Below are 21,300 nucleotides of genomic sequence, written 5' to 3'. Positions count from 1 at the left end.
TGAATTATCAATACATGCACATATAAATTTATTCATTTAATATATTATATTAACCCATTTTATTTAGATATTTTATTTTACAAAATTTCAGACCGTAGCGAAAACTTATTTTTATGAGAATATCATGAACCGAACAGATATTTTCGATCCGATTTAAAAAAGTTGGCAACCCCGGCTATCCATTTTGCAAAAGTAAATTTAATCTAATTGAACATAAAAAGTAGTTTATTTGATATACACGTCCATAGAAACACATAATTTGATCCAAGCAAAACGCAACATGTGTAATAACCTCATTCACATAACTAACTCTAACCGCCAATCCACTTTCCCTTTTCTTCACTCTCTTTAACCTCTTCACTCTCTTGTCTTGAAATTTCACTCAGCATGTTCCCCTCTCTCTCCTCTCACTCTCTCTCTACAAACCCAAACCCTAACCCTAACTCTCTCCAATGTCAAAACCCACCTCCCCCAATTTATCATTGCCCACTTCCCATTTTACCCCCCCAACTTTCCCAAATTTACACTTGTCACCCTTTTCCTCCAAAATCAAGAAAACCCCGTTGAGGAAAATCCTCTCTTCTCAGACCCCAAGCCCCCCTTCTTCAGAGCAGAGATTTGATATTGTTAACATTCTTCTTGCGATACCCAATTGGGCTGACAAGAATCAAGAAAGGCGAATGAAGACCAAGAGATTGCTGTATAAGCCTGAGGACTGGGTGCAACATAGGAGTTCTTTGAGGCACATTAGGCATTTGCTGTCGAGTTTGAATTCCAGGGTGGTTTTGTCATTGGTTCCGCCTGTGATTGCGTTTACTTCGGTTGCAATTGTGGTTGCTAGTTACAATTCTGCGGTTTTGTTGCATTGGTTGCCTGAGGTTTTCCCTGTTTTGAGGGCTTCTTCTTTGCCTTATCAGTTGACTGCACCTGCGTTGGCGCTTTTGTTAGTGTTTAGGACTGAGGCTTCGTATTCGAGGTATGAAGAAGGGAGGAAGGCTTGGACTAAGGTCATTTCTGGGACCAATGATTTTGCTAGGCAAGTCATTTCTACTGTGGATCTTTCTACTGATGTGTTAGTCAAGAATGCACTTTTGCAATATATCATGGCATTTCCGGTTGCTCTTAAGGTATATAGTAGATAAAAAAAAACTGCTTTCTTAGTTAATTGCTTGTTATGTCTGCGGTTAATATATCTATTGACTCCTCAAAAGAAAGGGCTTAATTAGTTCCGAAGTTTCTTAGAGTGATGGATAATTAGGTTATAGTAGTGGAAGTTTGTAACTGGTATAAGGTTCAGTAATAACTTTAGAAACTTCCGTACAGTTGAATATGCATAGACTTAAAAGATGGAGCTACATTATTAGTATTTGCACATAAATAAGCATCAATGTCTCTTTGAGGTTTTAGAAAAACAACTTTAGAGAGTTCCTGACCTTGCAGAATCAAGGAATTGGCATAAAATTTAGATATATTATGTTGTGACACCCCAGCTACCAAAAAACATTTGTGTCAAAGGAAGTTGATCCTTCAAAGATAATATGTTTTTTCATAATGATGAGTTTTTGATTGGTTATTCTTTATACAAAAAGTAATTGGTGGCTTTTATTGCAGTGTCATGTGATTCATGGTTCTGACATTGCACAAGATCTCCAAACTTTGATTGAGCCGGAAGATCTCTCTGTGATTGTCAGTTCAACGCATCGTCCCCGTTGCATTATTGATTTCATCTCACAAACACTCCAGATGCTAAACTTGGACGAGTCAAAGCTAACTGTGCTGGTAATTTGCTTCTCTCATCTAATATGTGGCCGCCAAACCAAATCAAACAAAGTTTGAACAGATGAACCGATCTGCACTTGACTTTCTTTCCAGTTCCGTGACTTCAATCTGTTCCCCTGAAGACAACGTGAAGGCACTTAATGGCAAAGAAGCAAAGTTTTACACTAACAAAGTATCTAAAATTTAACCTCAAAATTGGAAGATACTTAGATTATGATTGTAAGAAGCATAGGCAGATAATGTGGTGAAAAGGTTACTGAAATGTTGAATTTAAATTACTCATAATGGTAGATACTATGCAATACAACTTTGTGGTAGAGACTTCACGTTATTCTTACGCTGGTACATCCTAATGCAGGAATCAAAGATCTCTTGTTTTTATGAAGGCATTGGTATCTGTGAACAGCTAATTGGCATTCCAATTCCCCTATCATATACTCGCTTGACCTCAAGGTTTTTGGTCCTTTGGCATTTTTCACTTCCCATTATACTCTGGGATGATTGCAACTGGATTGTTGTTCCTGCTACCTTTATAAGCGCTGCTTCTTTGTTCTGCATTGAGGAGGTACATCTCTCTCTCATATAAGAGTGTTTTTTCATAAAATATCTTTTGCTTCTGTATCGTGATGTTTACTCAGTGTAAGATGGCTTGGAATGGTTTCAGGAAGAGTTGTTACTTAGTCTTGTACTTACAGATCAATCCTTTTTTAATTACATGATTCGTGTCAGCTATTAAATTTCCAATGTAAATTGGGATCTTAACAGGTTGGTGTTCTAATTGAGGAGCCTTTCCCGATGCTTCCTCTTGATGAGCTGTTGGATCTGTTACAGAACAATATCCAGGAAGCGATGGAAAATGAACTAATGATTCGCCAAATTATCACCAAAAGGAAAAATCGCTCCAGGAAGCCTTCACCAAATGGACAACCGACCACTTAGGTGTTTGGTAAGAAGATTAGCACAGCAGGTCAGCAGCTACGTAAAAGATTGGCTGCTCACGGTTTGTACTGGAGCCGGGGCAAGGAGCTGGAAGTCGGCCATGATAAATACTTTTGGTAGTGACAAGAGCACATAAGAAAATTGTAAAGATGAACTGCATTTCTGTAAAGGGTGTCAACCTGTTGTGACTAATGTATATATAAAAATCAAAATCTTGTCACATCGGTCGAAATTTAGATCCTTCCTTATTTCTGCACTCGGCCATTAGTTTTACTATTAATAATGTTTATTGAAACAATATTGTCGAGAATTCCAGTGAATTAAAGGACACTAAAATAGGTCTTTTAAAGGATTTATACAGCACACCGTCCAGAGAATTAGTTGCAGTAGTAGTACACTGCTATATTATATCTGTAATATAGCACTAACTAAAATATAAACTCCAATGGATGCTAAAATGGTTTCAAAATAACAAAATAGTATACAGAATAATATGTAGCAATATATTGTTGCAAAAATAATAAATGTCTGAGCCCAGGTTCGAACTGGGGACCTTTAGTGTGTGAGACTAACGTGATAACCAACTACACCACCCAGACAGATGCGTAATTTTCGGTTTCATATCAATCTAGTCCAGTATAAGACATATCATAACAGGTGTCATACTCACTTACCAATGTAGTGTGATTTATAAATACACAAAATATATGCAAAATGTAACCCAAATCAAATCAACACTTTAGCGAATCTGGGAAAATGTCCAAACAGTTGGAGCTATTTTTTTAGAGAAAACTCTATAACTCTATTTGTAGTGATAAAATATTAGGACATTTTCATTTACAACTATATTTTGGGAAAAACTCCATATTTTTGTTTCTAGTGATAGAATAACGTACAATTATGTACTCCCTCCGTCCCAATCAATAGTATACATTGGGGGACGGGGGCGCGGCACGGACTTTAATGCTTCAATATAATATATTTCTATAAATTATTTTTAAGATTTTCTTTTTCTGTATAAAAGTATAACATTTATACTTTTATACAAAAAAAGAAAATCTTAAAAATAAGTTGTAGAACTATGTTTTATAAGCGCCTTAAAAAGCGTGTCGAGCAGTGAAAAAGAAACGTATACAATTGACTGGGACAGAGGGAGTAATGCACATTATTAATTGAAAATTCCAGGCTACAAATTCCCCACTTGCATCAGACACCTATATTATGCTATATTATGTTCAGTTGGGGAGAATAAAAACAAAATGAAATTTGAACCAAGACATAAATTATTTTATAAACTATTCATAAACTATACAATTATCTTATTGTCTGGAATCCTTATATCTATAACTTTACCTAATTTTCAGAGTTTATTATTAAAATCACTGTTGTTTCAGTTTTAATTTTTGGTTTGGTATTCATTAGTCTGGCCAAGTGCGGTCATCAAAATCACAATCATAAGAATTCTTTAGATAAAGATTTAATATGACCAACAACGAATATTACTTTTATATATTTATTTTCAAATGACAAAATATTTGACTTTTTTATCAATAGAAGCAATGGGCACTAGGTAAACCACAGAGGGTTTCAAACTGTTTTTGAGGGCTAAAGGGACTACTTGACAAAAGAATGATACTCACTTGATTAAATATTTGAATGTGGTCAATGAACAGTTATTTGAATGAGCTGCATAAATAAAATTAACTGAAGCTGCTCAAGTCCCAGAAGGTTATGAAAATGAATTGAAAATTTGCACACTAAAGGCTATCAAATGCTCTCTCGATAATGTAAGCATTAGAAGGCCAAAGAAATACTCGAGCCGAGTGCTGTAATTCGAAGGGGAAATACAAATCTATTATATACCTTCTGATTGCAGTTCTTGGTATCCAAATCAGCTCCAACGTGTGTAATTTACTTCATTTTGTGACGACCAACTTTGCCCATTTGGGTCATTAAATATAACATGTTTGAATATATATAGATATATATGTCTCATTGAAGTAAACCTGGAACCCAGCGGTGTATGGCTTCCGACATACCTATGGGCAGGACTTCACAGCTTCGATACAATTACATCTTCTGTGCTCCTTGTCTTTCTTATTACCCCTTCTTGTGTTACCGTTACAACCAGCTAGCAATCAACATGCACATGCTCAGATGTAATACTCCAATGATAATAGTAAACAAAAAGAGTAGGACAAACAATTCTCTTAAACTTATATACCTCTCCTCTCCTGTTGAACATCTGTCCTGCAACAAAGCCACGCGCATTGTATGCCGCAGGACTTTCTATCTGTTAAGCATATCATGGTTTTTATATCGACACCAAAATATATAATATAAAGAATGAGAAAGCAAAGGCCGAAAGCTTACCACAAACAATGTCCAATCATCAGCTCTAAAAGGCCTGTGAAACCACATTCTGCACAAAACTATGCTGATTAAGCAACACTCTTGGAATACTATATTGCGCTAGAATGTACATGTATTTTTCAGAAGAGAATAAATACTCTGGAGCAAAACCTCAGATGGTAATAAACTTGTCAGATATTTTAGAGTGGAAATAACTGTGTGCTTAATTAAGAGGTTAAAGATTTCTTATTGCTAATGCTGTGAGAACAACTGCACTTACGCATGATCCAAACTAACAGATGATGTTTTCAAACCCTTTGAGCGATGAGGATTCAAACTAACTCCGAGAAATACCAGATCCGATGTAAATGCTGCAATACATCTGCAATCATATCAAATATCTTTTATTTCTAGAAAAACATATAACCAACTTAATTTTATGTTACCCCTTGGCTTATAACCTAGAAACAGAAAGTTCAGGCCTCGGTGGAGGTTTTCAAGTCCTGCAATTGACCATTTACTTACGGAATGTACTTACGTTAAAAAACAATTATGATCAATTGATAGCTGGACAATTACAGACAGAAGTAGGATCTCTTTATACAGAGTAAGTGGGCATCGCAAATTCCAAATTCCTGGCTAAACCATCTTTTTGATATCAGATCAAATGCTCTTGATCACGACAATGGTTAACAACTACACTGATGTTCTAGACTGCACTACAGCATTATATTTTGTAGGATATTTGTGTGTATAAAATTTCTTGCCAAATAAGTACTTCCTCTGGAACACTAATAGAAGTTCTACACAGGAACAACTTACAAAAACGAAAGCTAGGTTTGTGTAATGATCATCTATGCAATTGAGAACGTGAGAATTTAATGGTCAGCCATCAACATTCCTAGTTAAGATGAATTTATAAATAGCACGTTACATTGGAAAAGTGGGCATGAGCATCATTTAGAGGCAGTTGGAGCCTCTCAGTTCCGCGCAAAGTCTACTGCGTACCCTGAATTTAGTTAGTGTTTGAACTTTCTTCAAAGGGTGTTTCACTAAGCAACTTATGCTCTGAAAATTGGAACCCAAACCATCCCTTCTTTCAACTTCTGCTTCTGTCTTCTACATGATTACAGGTATCTGGTAGTGGTCCCATTGAAAGTCAAAAACATCTGAAATATAACTACTGCTGAAGGAATATTTTTGTATGTGCGTGTGGATGGGTGATACATGATAACAGAATCCATTTCGGGATATTTATGGATTATTGATTTTGACTCCCCTTGGACCAAATTCCTAGCTCCACATCTGACTAGGAACAATCAGATAGGTGGGTGGTCCAGCCCCCCAATTTTCCTTTATACGATACACTGTCCCATACTTTCCATCACCATATGCAAAATTCATTGACCAGATACATATTTTTAAAGGATGAAAATTGATTCTTACCTATGCAGAGCTTGGTCATCCGATACTTTTCCCTTCGCTCTAAACCAATAGCGCTGGCTGCAATATATTAAGGAGTGCTAGTGAGCCATGGCATATTTCCACAATTAAATTGCATTCTTGTAGCAAAAAGAGATGTCACTAAACAAGGGGAAAAGCCAGCAAACCTTGGAGGAGACTTTGTCTGATTCGTTGAAGTACTTGGTTCACAGAATCTTATGTCTATTGGATACGGAACAAACTTCCGACTGGCAATTTTATTTCGGTATGTCCTGTTACAACTGATTGTTAGGACTCACCCATATCACCATAAGCTTTAAAGTAAAAAATACTTCATGTCATGAAAAACTTCATATTTTAATACTAAAGCATGTTTGAATATACATTTTAAAGATGTGCATGTCAAGGCACAGATGGAATACATGTTGATAAACAATACAATTTCACAATGCTTCCCAGCCCACATCAAAACTAAGATGTCTGGTGACACATGATTCTTAGACTTAAATGATCATCAAAGACAGATAGGAAGCGCGGAATAATGGCTAATTTTTCGTCTAAGTGATGCGCCAACTCTACTCACAATGCGCAGCTAACCTACCTTCAAGAGGGGTTAGTAACAAACTAACAATCACACAATATCACATGAGTCAAAATATACGGGGAAACCCCAACCTTTTTATTACTTCAAAAGGTCCTAACAATATAGGCTTGTTGTCCTTATACAAATGGAATAGCTACCCACTAACTGCTAGTGATACAAAAGCGCCTCACTATAAAACTCTTTCTCTCTCTAGAACTCTATATAGCACTCTCTGTATTTGCTCTCACTTCTCTCTTAAGTGTGTAAGAAAGAATTGTGTGTATGAATGAATAAGAATAAAGTTGCTCCTCCTTTTATAGGTAGAATCACGGGCTTTTGTATGACCTAAGGCCCATCCAATCTTCTCCTTCAATGTTTCAATGTTAAGATTCTCCAAGATATGCTAAGTCATCTGATATCCTTTCCCTTAATAAGAGATATGCTAAATCAGTGATGATTCTGCTCTTGATCTTCTCCAACATTCTAGAAGGATCTCTTATCTCATATCAATTACGATATGTCATATCTCCTCTTTCCATATTTGGAGATATGACATTCATACATTATATGTATAATGTATCATATATTGAACCTAGTCATCCATGCATTGTACTTCAACTCTGACCCTTTTCATGGACTCCATAACCAAGCCCATATCATCGATCCATTATCTAGCAGAGCCCACTTTGTCTGACCCAATAAGGATTCTCCTCCTATGTCGCCTCTGTGTCATGGAGGGCTCATGGTGGATGTGCACTCTCTCTTGAGCCGATCATGCCCTTGTTCAAGTAACACCCAAACCTGCCTCTCTCGCCCTCGCGCCATGCTGCCCAACTCCAATAAGTTAACTGTGCCACTAAAACTAATGATCCATACTCGCACTCTCTCTTGAGCCGGTCATGCCCTTTTCAAGTAACACCCAAACCTGTCTCTCTCGCCCTCGCGCCATGCTGTCCGACTCCCATAAGTCAAGTGTGCCACTAAAACTAATGATCCAAACTCGGACTCTGTTATCTGCCTCATGTTTAGACTATTCAACTCGTGCTAGGAGCCAACTCTTATGCTCCTCCGATCTAGCTCACAGCCTCGGCCTTAGCCCGAGTCTTAGGATGCCGCATAAGGGTCTAACAAACCACCCCCATCGAAACAACTCAATGTCCTCATCGAGGGGTGATCCCAATACTCCCGAATTCGATCCTCGAATTGCCACAGGTTTACTCCCTTTTCCCAAGTAGCGTCAGCTTCTTCCTCAACCTCCCACTGTGCGAGGTAATCAGTCCTCCTATTCTTTTTGTTCATCCCCTGAGTCAGGTGATTAAGAACCATTTTATCTTCCCCTGAGCCCTTTGCGGATTCTTTTGGATTTTATCTTCTACCAGATCTGAAGTATTAGTTTGAACAACACCTGGTCGCCAACCTCGAACTCTAAGGGATGACTCCTCTAGTCAACATACTTCTTCATCCTCCTAACAACCTTTTCCAGACTAGAATGAGCTTTATCAACCATCTTATGTCTTCCAAGTGCAAACCTGTAATGCGGGACAAGTTCCACTAGATTTCTGTACTGCCACTTCGTTTGGGGTTCTAGGCTGAATTCCAAAAATCACCTCGAAGGGGCTCTTGGCAAAACTGTGCTACATCCATCAACTCTAGCCAATTCCTCCAACTAGCTGAAACATAGTGTCCGAGGAACTCCTCCAATAACTAATTCATCCGCTCGGTCTGACCATCTATTTGGGATGATTTGCGGTAGAAAACTTCAACTCACTTTCGAAGAACCCAAACAATGTCGTCCCAAATCTTCCCATGAATCGGCAATCTTGATCACTAATGATATCCTTTGACAACCAAATATGTTTCACCACATGTGGAAAAAATAGGTCAGCAGCCACATCCGCTGTACATACCTTTGGTGCGAGAATGAAAACAGCATACTTCGAAACCAATCAACCATAACAAAGATTGATCACTTTCCATCAACCTAAGGAAATCCAAGAATAAAATCCATCGACACAGACTGTCACTGTCTCTTTGGAATAGGCAAGAATTGTAGAAGTCCAGCTACCTTTCAATCTTGTCAAGTTGACACACCAAACAAGACTTGACATAGGCCTCCACATCATCGAACATCTTTGGTTAGTAGTAGGATCTACCAAGCAATGTCAACATCCTACCTACTCTCGGGTTTTTTGCCCAATTAGCATCGTGAGACTCTTTCAAGACTTGTTGCCGAAGTGATCCTCCATGAGATATATATAGAGCCTACTAACATATAGTAGCCCATCCTCTAGCCAATATTTATGAACCACATACGCTTTCACCTCATCCCCAAGCTTTAGATACACGAGGTCTGTCTTTGAATGATGCCTAACTCTTCTATGAGCTCAGTCTCAAAAACTGACACAGAGACCACTTATTCCCGCACCTTCCTGCTCAAAGAATCGGCCACCTGGTTTTGTGCCCCAATACAAAGTCAAACTCAGATCCTACTAATGGCCGAAGATGTTCGATGATGTGGAGGCCTATGTCAAATCTTTTTGGTGTGTCAACTTGACAAGATTGGAAGGAAGAAGGAAGCTGGACTTCTACAACCCTTGCCTATTCTAGAGAGACCGTGATAGTCTGTGTCAATGGATTTAATTCTTGGATTTCATCAGGTTAATAGAAAAGGATCAATCCTTGTGGTGGTTGATCAGTTTTTAAAGAATGCTGTGTTCATTCTTACACCATGCAGCTAGCCTATTCTTTCAGCACATGGTGAAACATTTTGGGTTGCCAGAGAATATCATTAGTGATCGAGATAGCAGAATCACAAGGAACTTTGGACAACATTGTTTAGGTTCTTGGGAAGTGAATTGAAGTTCTCTACTGCAAATCATCCCCAAACAGATGGTCAGACCGAGGTATGATTAAGTTATTGGAAGAGTACCTCAGGCACTATGTTTTAGCTAGTCATATAAATTGGCTAGAGTTGATGGATGTAGCATAGTTTTGCTACAACTTGCAGCAGTCTTTAGCGACTGGCAAGAGCCCCTTCGAGGTGCTTTTCAGACTTCAGACTAGAACCCCAAACGAAGGGCAATACAGGAATCTGGTGAAGCTTGGTCCGCAGCTTACAGGTTCGTACTTGGGAGACAAAAGATGGTTGATAAAGCCCATTCTAGTCTGGAAAAAGTTGTTGGGAGGATGAAGAAATATGCTGACCAAAGGCGTCGTCCCTTAGATTTCGAGGTTTGTGACCAGCTGTTGTTGAAGCTAACACCTCAGATCTGGAAGAAGATAATATCCAGAAAGATCCACAAAGAGGTGGTTCAGAAGTATGATGGCCCCTTTGAGATCGTGAAGAAGGTGGGCACGGTGGCTTGCCCCTTGAAGTTGCCCGATAGGTTGAAATTACACCCGACGTTCCATGTAAGTTTCTTGAAGCCGTCTCAGCCAGACTTGTTGCTTGATGGAAGGAAGCATAAGAATTGGGCACCTCTAATGATTAGGAAACTATTTAAAAAGGTGAAAATGGTTCTTAATCACTTGACTCGGGAGATGAGCAAGAAGAATAGGAGAACGGATTATCTCGTACAGTGGGAGGGCGATGAAAAGGTTGACGCTACTTGGGTAAAGAGAGTAAACTTGTGGCAATTCGAGGATCAAATTCGGGAGTATTGGGATCACCCCTCGATAAGGACATCAAGTTCTTTCGGTGGGGATGGTTTGTTAGACCTTTATGCGGCGTCCTAAGACTCGTGCTAAGGCAGGGTTAGCCCAGGGCTGTGAGCCAGATTGGAGGTTCACAAGAGTTGGGTCCCAGCACGAGTATAGGCAGGTGTTCGGGCTTGGCATGTACCTAAGTGGCAGACTTGGGCCATGAGATGAAGTTGGGCACTTGAGTATAGTTGAATAGTCTAAGCATAAGGTAGATCAACGGAAACCGAGTTAGGTTCATGACTTCTAGTGGCACACTAAGAGCCAGGCAGCATGTGCAAGGGCGAGAGAGGCAGGTTTGGGTGTGACTTGAACAAGCGCACAGTCGGCTCAAGAGAAAGTCCACATCCACCACGAGTCCTCCATAACATAGGGACGACATAGGAGAAGAGTCTTTATTGAGTCAGACAAAGTGGGCTTTGCTAGATAATGGATCGATGATATGGACTTGGGTTATGGAGTCCATGAAAGGGATTAGAGTTGAAGCCCAATGCAGGAATGACTAGATTCAATATATGATACGCTTATACCTATCATGTATAAATGACATATTTCTAAGTATGGAAAGAGGAGATATGACATGTCATAATTGATATGGGACAAGAGATCCTTCTAGAATGTTGGAGAAGATCAAAAGCAAAATCAACACTGATTTGGCATATCTCTTACTAAGGAAAAGGATACCGGTTTACTCAGCATATCATGGAGAATCTCAACATTGAAGGAGAAGATTGGATGGGTCTTAGGCCATCCAAAAGCCAGTGATTCTATCTGTAAAGGGAGGAGCAACTTCATTCTCATTCTTTCATATGCAATTCTTTCTTACACACTTGAAGAGAGAAGTTAGCAAATACAGAGAGAGCTAAATGGAGTTCTAGAGAGAGGAGCTTTGGAGTGAGGAGCTCTTGTATTACTAATAGTTAGTGGGTAGTTGTTTCATTTGTGCAGGGACAGCAGGCCTAGGCCTAGATTGTTAAGGACCTTCTGAAGTAACAAAAGGTTGGGATTTTGCCGTATATCTTGGCTCTCGTGATATTGTGTGATTGTTACTAAACCTTTGATGCACATTTCTAGCCAAGCTCCAGGAATAAATCATTTACAAGGATATATATGCTTTATACATTAGTTTAAAATGAAATTTTAAAACAAATATGCCATTTCTTTTTAAAAGAAATATGCCATTTCTCTACAGATTACAAGCATGCCGGAGATTTAGAATAAAAACTTAAACCTGGAACTAAACTCTCACCAGATGCAAAGTTCTACTAGGAGAACTACATGATTTTAGAAATTCAATAAATTGTATCTGACATGTGTATGAGACAGAATGTCACCACATTATTGGCTGGTATACCATCTACCAAGAATAGCATGAGTATTACAACTATGCTACATGTTTCTCCGGTTTATAGTGGATTTTAATAATGCTCAGGTGCAGATAGGTCTGCAGCGATCTGGAGTAAGTAAAAAAGGTAGGTTTAGCCTGAACTTTCAAGCTCCAGGCACAATACAGGTTATGGATCAATTTTGTTCCTTGTGCCTACTTTACATGTAAAGCCCATCTACTTAAAAGTCAAAAATAGCAACTATTGTTTATCCTTTTCCTTCTAACTTCTGGCATCAAACAATGACATTTCTTCCCTCGTGGCCTCATCAAAATAAGTTGTCAACATTAGATATTTGCATTCTTGTTAATTTTGTAATTCATTGTGCCGGCCATAGAGACCTGTAAAAGAATCACATGCACAACTGTATCCATGTATCATACTTCATATAACTAATTATTTAATTATATTACTATTGCAGATATACCAGAACCACTAGTGTCATTGTGTAAGCATTTGGTATCCTCTGGTTCTAATACGTATCTATAAGGTTCTAAAGGGTGGTATATATATATATAACATAAATTGTTCCTTCAGCATTTTTCATTGCAAAGAAAAGAATTGGGAACTTTTTTTTTTAAAATCACCCCGAGACTGCTGCAGAAGCAACATTGGAGTACCACTCTTATAGGAGACGGAGGAAGAGACTCTGAAGATCAAGTCACTAAACAAATCAAATAATTAATTGATACATATTAAGAAACTGTGATTTTCACCTGGAAAGGCGAGGATCAGTTAGTCGTCTCTCCCGCAACTCTTCCATTGATAAAAGCTGTAGGTTTCTTGAGTAAGAAAAAAGTATTCCAATAATACAGACATCTAAGCATACCTCATATATAATGAACACAAAACAAAAGCTTAGTTTTGTTACCGTTTCTGGATCAGGAACAGAAGGCATCACTGCGAACTGGTGATCAAACCCTTCCTCTTCTTTCTGTGAAATTAGTTTATGTTATTCGACACATAATTGACATTTATAGTGCAACAATACCTAAGACAAGTTAGTAATCCAGACCATTATACATTAAAATTATCCGTTTCGAATATTGACTAACAAGCAGTTACCTGTTGGGTAAAGAGAGCTTATAAGCTAGGAAGATAAAAAAAGTGCAAAGAGGATAATTTAGTTTATGGGTATATTAAAACAGCACAGAGGATGTGTGTTTTTTGTGTGTGAAAAATAAGAAAGGGATAATTTGGTCATGTTAGAAAGTTTGACTTTAACAGCTTGCAGATTATTCTACAGAAAAAAACAAGTCGAAACATGGGAGAGCTACTTACAACTAAATAAAAAGTATTGTAAGCACCTAATGAGATAAGGATAACAGGTAAGAAGCTGACTCTTGGATATGGTAGAGCTTCAAAGTTTCATTCCAGCCAAAAAATTTAGGAAAGGTACTTCTTTTTTATTTACAAGCTCATTAATAAGCATTTGTTTATATAGACAAACCCGATAAAGGCTGACTTTAGCAGATAAGATTTATTGACTTTTTTATAGAAAAATAGGCCAACCATGCACTGTCTTGTTCAGAACACTGCTGGGAAAAAACTCTAATAACAAGCAGGCAAATGATATACAGGACAAAGGTCTGCTCTAAACTTTATAAATTGTGACCGAATATAAAACTATAACATTCTTAAACAGCTAGAGAATGCAAGATACAGTAAAACCTCGATTAATTAATAATCCACAATAAATTAATATTTAAACTACAAATATTTGGAGGCAAAAAGAAAAAACTAAAAATATTTGGTCCCAACATAATAGCGACGGTATATATTTATCCTCGATTAAATGATAATTTCGATAAATTAATAAAATTTAGCGTCGTGGCATTATTAATTTATAGAGGTTTTACTGTACCTTAGCTGAAATTTGGCATATACAGGTTTCCCAAAATAATTTTTTTATAAGTTAAATAATTTGTGTGTGATGATAAGTTTTCGTGTTTGGTTTCACTATAACGTGCTCAGTATTTTAATCGGATGAAAAATTAAAGGCATATAGTGCGCACAATAAAACATAAATACATATCACACTTATTTTATCATATCTAAAAAAAAGGAAATACACCCTGCTCATGTACTGAAATAAAAAAACTGAAACGTGCATTAAATTCTTTTTGTTAAAGAGAGAGTTGATACTTCAGCAGTTACCAACATCCATAAGATATTTGAAAAGTCCTAAACTGTTTAAGCAAGCATATGGAAAAGCAGTGATGGCCCAAGATTTGGGTTCTTTACTTGACAACCCTCTGCTGCAGTAATATTAATATTTTTCTATAAGACATTTTCTTTTTATGACAACTAACCAGTTCTTCGATGTTAAGGAATCCTCCTAATTGCTGAAATTCTTTCTGATTACTGAAAATAAGCTCATGTTGTGTATATATATTAGCTTTCGCATCTGTTTGCTTGTTTCTCACTATATCTAGGTAAAAAATCTACAATGCTCAAGTAAACATTGATTCTAAAGGAATAATCACGCAATTTATTAGATGAACATAGCACGTGGATATCAGTACAGTTAATTTGTCTTTGTTAACTATAGTGGATAGTTAAGATACCTGAAATGACGCAATTAACGAAAACACAACATTTCCCTTTTGTATTGCATCAACCCTTCGGGTAGCAAAACTTTTTCCATCACGTACACGATCAACATGATAAATGATTGGAACTGACAATTAGAATATATTATCATCATTAGAAATCTTTATTCTAAAAGGACATGTGCATTAAAATAATAACAATCAGGGTGGATGTTCAAATAAACTGTGTTTTTCTTATCGGAATCTATAATTCTGCACCAGTTTGTTGCTAATGCCATTCCCGCAGAAACTAGAAGAAATAAATTTGCATCCAATGCTATTTCTGCAGAACTAATGACTAAACAGACCCTTTAACTATCATCATAATAAACATACAATATAACTTCATAAATGTAACTTAGCTTTTAACAAGCCCGTTCATCAATCAACAATAGGCAGGATAATGATGGCCCCAAAAAAGTAAGCGATTAATTACACTTGAGCTGTGAAGCTTGAATATAACAAGGGACAGACTGATAAACCTTGGACACTGCATGCTGGGAAGCAGTATGTAGCCCATGACTCCATACACACAAAAGAGGTGGTTTAGAGTAGATGAAGAAGTTGTATATCACTTTACACAGTTACTAGTGTGTGCGCGAGCTCAGTGCTCGAATACTAGACACTGATATTGACAAAAATCCTTACCTTACACAATTTTAGTAATGCAACATCATGTGGTTGAACCATTATTCTTTACAACTCAAAGTGATCTCCCTACAGAACTCGTATATTAGCACCTGAAAGTCGAAACAAGTTTGAATTCCTAATCTACAACCTCCACATTAATCAAGTGAGGCGGCCTTTTTCAGACTAAGAGAGAATCTATTCCTGGCTGGAGATAAATTTATACTTGATATTTTGATGACCCAGAAAGTAGTGAAATACTTAAAAGTAAGAGGCGTCACCAGCTGATATATGATCCATCTAGTCATTAAAAACTAGGCTTAAAGAAGTTGCCAGAGAAACTATAAGTAACCACTCCTCTATTGTCATTTCTAATTTATTAAAACAAAAATAATTAAGAAAACATTTATAAAGTACGTAATTAGAATTTATTTGTCAAATCAACTTGATCAGATGTCTTACTATCAAAATCCCCAACTAGCAGAAAGTAAGCATGCAGACTATGAACAATTTTCAGGCAATCAACCGTTTTAGATGCTGCAGCCAGTGCCTGCGAAGTGAAGAAACAATTACAATATGCGTTGGAAGAAATATAAAAATTTCCATAATATGTGATTGCCAAAGATTGAGCTACTGGTACATGTATACATACACATACACAAGGTAAAACTCATTTTGAGGCCCTAAAAGTTACAATTTCGTAAGTGGTAAAAAAGACACTTATCATTTGCTTACAAAAGAACTAAGAGATTGTTCAAACATCAAGTAAATAAATATATCTCAACTTAACAGTCAACACTAAGGATAATTTATAAGAGATGCTTTCTCAGCAAGAACTAAGTTCAGATTAAGAACTGACTCGTATATATATTAATGCAACAAATCGGGTATAGGTCTACAGGAAGTTCGAAGAAATTCTATCTTCGGGAAATTATCAGCAAGATTTGCCATCACAGTCTAATAATGAACATTAAAATATAACGAAATTAACAGCTTTTATAAGTTTAAAGCACCTCACTCCTTGTTAGGTTTCCGGTTTTATAGCAATTTGGTTTTCAAGCATGTTGTCATGAATCTAAGTAAAGACATTACTTATGTCTGCATTAGAACCTAATGTATATATTTTATATTTTTCCTATAATTTATCATGAGTATAAGATTGAGCCAAACCATACCTGTCCGATGAACTGGCCTCCAAACACTTTACCAAACTTTGGAGCATCTGGCAAAGTGATACCCTGAAAGATGTTCACCTGAAACAAAAAGAGAAGATAAAAGTAAAATCCCAATAGGCGGATATATAAAATGTTCTCCAAAGATACCAAATGAGTAAACCTTTAAATATCAAAAAGGAGACGGGAGAATGTATAGAGAATTTTATAAAGACACAACCCCTTTTTATTTAAACAAACTCAAAAGGTCCATAATATAGTTTGATCAAAAACAGAATTTAAAGAAAAATTATCACCAAGTCCTATAATTAAACAGTTACAAGTGATTTAGAGAAAAAACATTCTTAACCTTATATCTATCTGTCGCCAGATTATTAAGGTAGAAAATTAACTAAATAAACATAATAGATGGAGAATGCATAAGAAATGTAAAATGTAAGGGTAAATCACTAATTCCAGACAAGTTGAGTCCAAATAATATAGGTTAGTGGAAGCATGCACTAAATTGTCACAGTATTTAACTAAAATGTAACACCATAAAAACATTTTCTGTACAAAAAGATTATAAATGGCAAGCATATAGCTACTTGATTGAAGGCTAATCACCAAACTCGAAAATGAAAAAACATACTTCAATAGGTTTTAAGTGAAGTATTTGCTCCACAAGGGAGCAAGCCTCAGATGAGTAATCTGCATTCCAGATAGAATTCGGCTGTAGCAGATTAGAATGCTGGTGAGGAAGCACCAGGCAAATCAGCTGTCACCACAGACAAAAAGTACTACAAGCTTGTTAGATCTTCTATTAAGGCCTAAGGAATGAGCAATATTATGTGACTCGTAGGTACCTTAGTTAATGCAACAACATCTGCATGCTGCACAGACACATCCATGCCTGAAAAAGTTGTACAATTTTCTTTGGAATTAATTCTTAAGAATATAAGAAATTTATTACCATATTAAGCTATGAAGATAATATTCCTATTCTAATGGACGCAACAAAATGTAACCAAGATTTAGAAAGCTTCAGACCTATTCCGAGTCTCTAAAATTTTTGTTACAGACTAAACTAAAACATCAACTGCAATAGGGTTGCAACAGGGCTTTTTTAGGGCTATATCTTTTAAAAATAAGAAAATATCCTGAAAATAATTAAGACTGTGCACCATAGGACACCATTTATAAGACAGATAACACATATTGTGGTGTATTTGTATGAAGAATCTACTTCTTGCCCGAAACAAAAGCATTATAAGGCACCATATGTGTTTTGTCTAAGTAATTCTATTCTTCTAGTCAAAGACTGCAAAGAACAGAGAAACAAGAAATGGGGTACATAATTCATGTGATAACTTCAAACATAGTAGGTATATCATATGGGTCAGGCTGCCTTCAAGCTATATACACAAGCTTTACTGGTATAATTCACATTTCAAAGAGAATTCACAGAAAATCAAAAGATCTACAGATTTATTGTCTGTATTATTTATTTTTTTTGTCACAGAATTATTGTCTATATTAGAGCATTTCCAACCCTCTAAAACCCTTAGCTCAAATTGGATAAATGATACGATAATTAAAAAATATAGAGAACATATAAAAAATTCTCCACTTTAACCATGCATTCCCCTTGAAAAAGAACTTAGCCAACCTAGTGATGTTGGTTATTTGTCGAACCTCTAGAGACATTTAGGAAGATTCCACATCATCTATTACCTAAATAAAATAATACATTCTATTTATAACCACATGAAATAATAATAACATACTATTTCCAAAATATAGCCAACCATTATAGTCATTGCCATCGGCCCACAACGCCTTAGAGCATCTCCAACCATATAAAACTCTTAGCTAAAAGTAGAAAAAATATACTATGATAAAATTTATAGAGATTGTCTATAAAAATTTGAACTCCAATAGGACGTTACTGTTGGCTACATTTTTAGCCAAGACTATTGATGTTGTCGGCTATATTTGTCGAACCTTTAAAGACCTGTAGGAAGATTCCACATCATGCGGTAGTAGCGGTACCATATTAAAATAATAAAGTCTATATACAACAACTTGAAATAATAATAACATACTATTTTAAAAATATAGTCAATCGTAAAAACCGGCCCATCAGAGCACAAAGCCTTACAAGTTTGACAAATTTTACATAATCAGTATTTTATATCACTTTAGCCAACGCCCTTAGATATACTTTTATAGGTTCAGCAAATTTCATAATTTTGCATAATCAATATTATATATCATTTTAGCCAACACCGTTGGAAATTCTCTTGAAATTTATTCAAAAAGGAAGATATGAAAGAAAAAGAAATTCATGCAAAAGACATTACTCAGTTGTATATAATGTAACTAAATTAATACTGAAATCAGATATTCGCACCTTGACCGAAATAATCATATTTTTTCAACTGGAACTCTGGATGACTTTCATCCTCGTCATGGACTGAGGAAACTTCTGCCTATACAATAGTACGTAGGTGAGGTCATGCTAGAAACCCATTAAATGCTAAAATCAGAGCTAACTTACTTCTCCTTCCCATATGAAGTAGGTTCCATCCACTGCATCTCCTTCTCGAACAATATAATCTCCACGATCTTTAAATGACATACATCCCATCACAAAACAACAATCTTGTATTAGTAAAGCCAAAATACATGTATAAGAATTTCTTTATTTTTATCTAACATTTAATATTTATACTTTACAGCGCACAGACAACATTAATCAGTTTCTAAAGTCTATACATGTCGATATATATGCCAAGCATATGATGAAGAAAATAGGTTTTTGGTATCATGAACCCAATAATAACTCACAATTGCATGTACAAACAGAAATTAGGCAATAAGCGATACATTGAGAGGTTGATCGTAGGTGGTGTGGCTGACAAAAGTTCATAACTATGTATTGTGTTAAATTAGAACTGCATACTCTATTTAGACTTTTGTGGATCATAGAATCAATAGGAAATGGATTTAAACTTTAGATAATTCAGAAGAAATTGACCCAAACAAAAAAACAGTGCTATAAGAGGTTATTACAACAGGCTATAAGACAAGGCCATGAGTGCACATCACTTGAGTCTTTTTGTTTCTCACCGCACGTGTCTTATACTCGAACAAGCCCGATACATGAGGAGGAGCAAAAGAATGTGGTCAAATCAGATGCACGAAGATTGATAATAGCAAGTACAGCATCGTCAATTAGGCTATTACTAAAGAAGAAAGGACAAGAATATTGGGCATTACAACTTCCCACAAAAAGGCTGCAGCTTTTTGCAGACAGTTAACAAACACCTCCCTGAGATCTCAGCATGTACACTAACATATATTAAATTAAGCAATGCTGTCTGGATTAGAGTTACATTCAACATGCTTTAGGATTAGGGCTTTTGGCCTAATAACACTCCTATAATTATACTACAACTTTAAGGCATTCTGATTAATCATAAGAACTTCCCTGTTACTGCAAGTAAAAAAAAATGATATTCGTCTAAACCTCCAGCTTGTCTTTTCATGAATAATCAAATTCCTCTTAGTAATGATGTGTTCTACCCTAGGAAGCAGCGATTCTTTCATAACCCAACGACTCCCCCTATCCGGTACTTTGACACTCACAAAATCTCAACTAAATACTTTATTTAGTTTTACAACCTGTACAAGAAAAATAAATTATTTGACGTGAATTCTTCAGTTTTAGATGCATATATCATGTATTTCGTTGAATTCAACGTCATTAGTTTAGTAACTAAGTTGCTGTAAATCAAAGTCAGAAGATTCAAACATTTTTAGTGTTGTCAAGATCACACACCATTACTTGTACGGAATTTCTAGTGGGCACACATTAACAACAATTTTTATTGGCTCCAATCTCATTAATAACAATGTGTTGTATGCACAAAAATCTTCACCAATCGTAACACACTCCAAAGACCCGTGCTTCTAACCTCTTATGCTTTCACAAAAAAACAAAACCCGAGTCCCAAATATACAAGGATCACACACAAATACAAACCAACAGAAAATAACAGAAACGGAGAAATTCAGTTAGTGATAATACCGAAATTCTTAACAGTAACAAATCGAGCGATTTTGTGCAGAGAGGAGCGAGGAAGTCGCTGAAGCAACGGCACGCATCCCAAGAATTCAGTTACTGTCCACAAACAAACAGATTAAGAATGCTCCAAACATATACGTACAATTACGTATACGAGTTTGTAAAGTCACCTGATTCGGTATTCATCGGAATTGAGGAGAGTGGATATTTCAAAGAGCGGGAGAAACAAACAAACAGCCTCAGATTGTTCAATTATTCTTCACTGCTCACATGCGTTTTGCGGGTATTTTGTTACTTATTCTGCCTGCCGTTTCGTTTTCAACCATTATACCAGAGTCAACTGCAGGACTGTCAAAAAAATTCGAAAAATCCGATATCCGTTCGAAAAGTCCGTATTCGTATTCGGAAAAAAGCGGATATTATCCGTATTTGAAATAATTAGGATATTATCCGTATCTGAATTCGAATATTTCGGATACGAATACGGATATAAGCACATCCGTGTCCGAAAAAATCCGAATCCGAAATAATAAATAAATAATTAAATTTATTATATATTTTTTAAAAAATAAATATATGTTGACAATGTTATTTCTTAAAAATATTAAAATATAATATTTTTTATACAAGTCTCTATAATTTATACGGCGAAATAAGGGTG

General features: G+C 36.3%; 2 protein-coding genes and 1 non-coding gene across 4 annotated transcripts; 1 reads left to right on the top strand and 2 right to left on the bottom strand.

The window, feature by feature from the left end:
- Positions 1 to 341: 341 nt before the first annotated feature.
- LOC108215947 (voltage-dependent chloride channel 1, chloroplastic) lies at positions 342 to 2,938 on the top strand. Its single transcript, XM_017388588.2, has 4 exons — positions 342 to 1,127; positions 1,612 to 1,779; positions 2,138 to 2,344; positions 2,545 to 2,938. Exons 1-4 carry the CDS (start codon positions 453 to 455, stop codon positions 2,716 to 2,718), a joined length of 1,224 nt encoding a protein of 407 aa, XP_017244077.1. The 5' UTR covers positions 342 to 452; the 3' UTR covers positions 2,719 to 2,938.
- Positions 2,939 to 3,243: 305 nt separating this feature from the next.
- TRNAV-CAC (transfer RNA valine (anticodon CAC)) lies at positions 3,244 to 3,317 on the bottom strand. The gene has a single exon. It is a non-coding gene; the product is annotated as a tRNA-Val (tRNA).
- A 1,019-nt stretch (positions 3,318 to 4,336) lies between these two features.
- On the bottom strand, positions 4,337 to 20,974 carry LOC108216171 (acyl-CoA hydrolase 2). 2 transcript variants are annotated; one of them, XM_017388861.2, is made up of 17 exons: positions 20,810 to 20,974; positions 20,643 to 20,735; positions 19,110 to 19,177; positions 18,963 to 19,041; positions 17,416 to 17,462; positions 17,202 to 17,327; positions 16,574 to 16,651; positions 15,861 to 15,948; positions 14,748 to 14,860; positions 13,052 to 13,114; positions 12,897 to 12,952; positions 6,681 to 6,785; positions 6,517 to 6,573; positions 5,351 to 5,452; positions 5,092 to 5,140; positions 4,943 to 5,011; positions 4,337 to 4,849 (listed from the first exon to the last, which is right to left on the bottom strand). In XM_017388861.2, exons 1-17 carry the CDS (start codon positions 20,823 to 20,825, stop codon positions 4,772 to 4,774), a joined length of 1,287 nt encoding a protein of 428 aa, XP_017244350.1. In that variant the 5' UTR covers positions 20,826 to 20,974; the 3' UTR covers positions 4,337 to 4,771. The 2 variants fall into 2 exon arrangements, 1 of the variants encoding a protein (XP_017244350.1); XR_010291169.1 differs by lacking the exon at positions 4,337 to 4,849 and having other exon boundaries at positions 5,351 to 5,441.
- Between the last annotated feature and the right edge of the window lie 326 nt (positions 20,975 to 21,300).

This window comes from Daucus carota, chromosome 4 (genome assembly GCF_001625215.2).
Source record: "Daucus carota subsp. sativus chromosome 4, DH1 v3.0, whole genome shotgun sequence".
Classification (NCBI taxonomy): Eukaryota; Viridiplantae; Streptophyta; class Magnoliopsida; order Apiales; family Apiaceae; genus Daucus; species Daucus carota.
This window is presented reverse-complemented; position numbering and strand designations above follow the sequence as displayed.

Bases quoted from the DNA above. Each gene is read 5' to 3' on its own strand.
- LOC108215947 (XM_017388588.2), top strand. From the start codon at position 453: ATGTCAAAACCCACCTCCCCCAATTTATCATTGCCCACTTCCCATTTT. The intron at 1,128-1,611 runs GTATATAGTAGA...CTTTTATTGCAG, and splicing joins CATTTCCGGTTGCTCTTAAG to TGTCATGTGATTCATGGTTC. The intron at 2,345-2,544 runs GTACATCTCTCT...GGATCTTAACAG, and splicing joins CTTTGTTCTGCATTGAGGAG to GTTGGTGTTCTAATTGAGGA.
- LOC108216171 (XM_017388861.2), bottom strand. The intron at 19,178-20,642 runs GTATTATCACTA...TGTCATTTAAAG, and splicing joins TGTTACTGTTAAGAATTTCG to ATCGTGGAGATTATATTGTT. The intron at 15,949-16,573 runs GTATGGTTTGGC...TTCACTTCGCAG, and splicing joins GAGGCCAGTTCATCGGACAG to GCACTGGCTGCAGCATCTAA.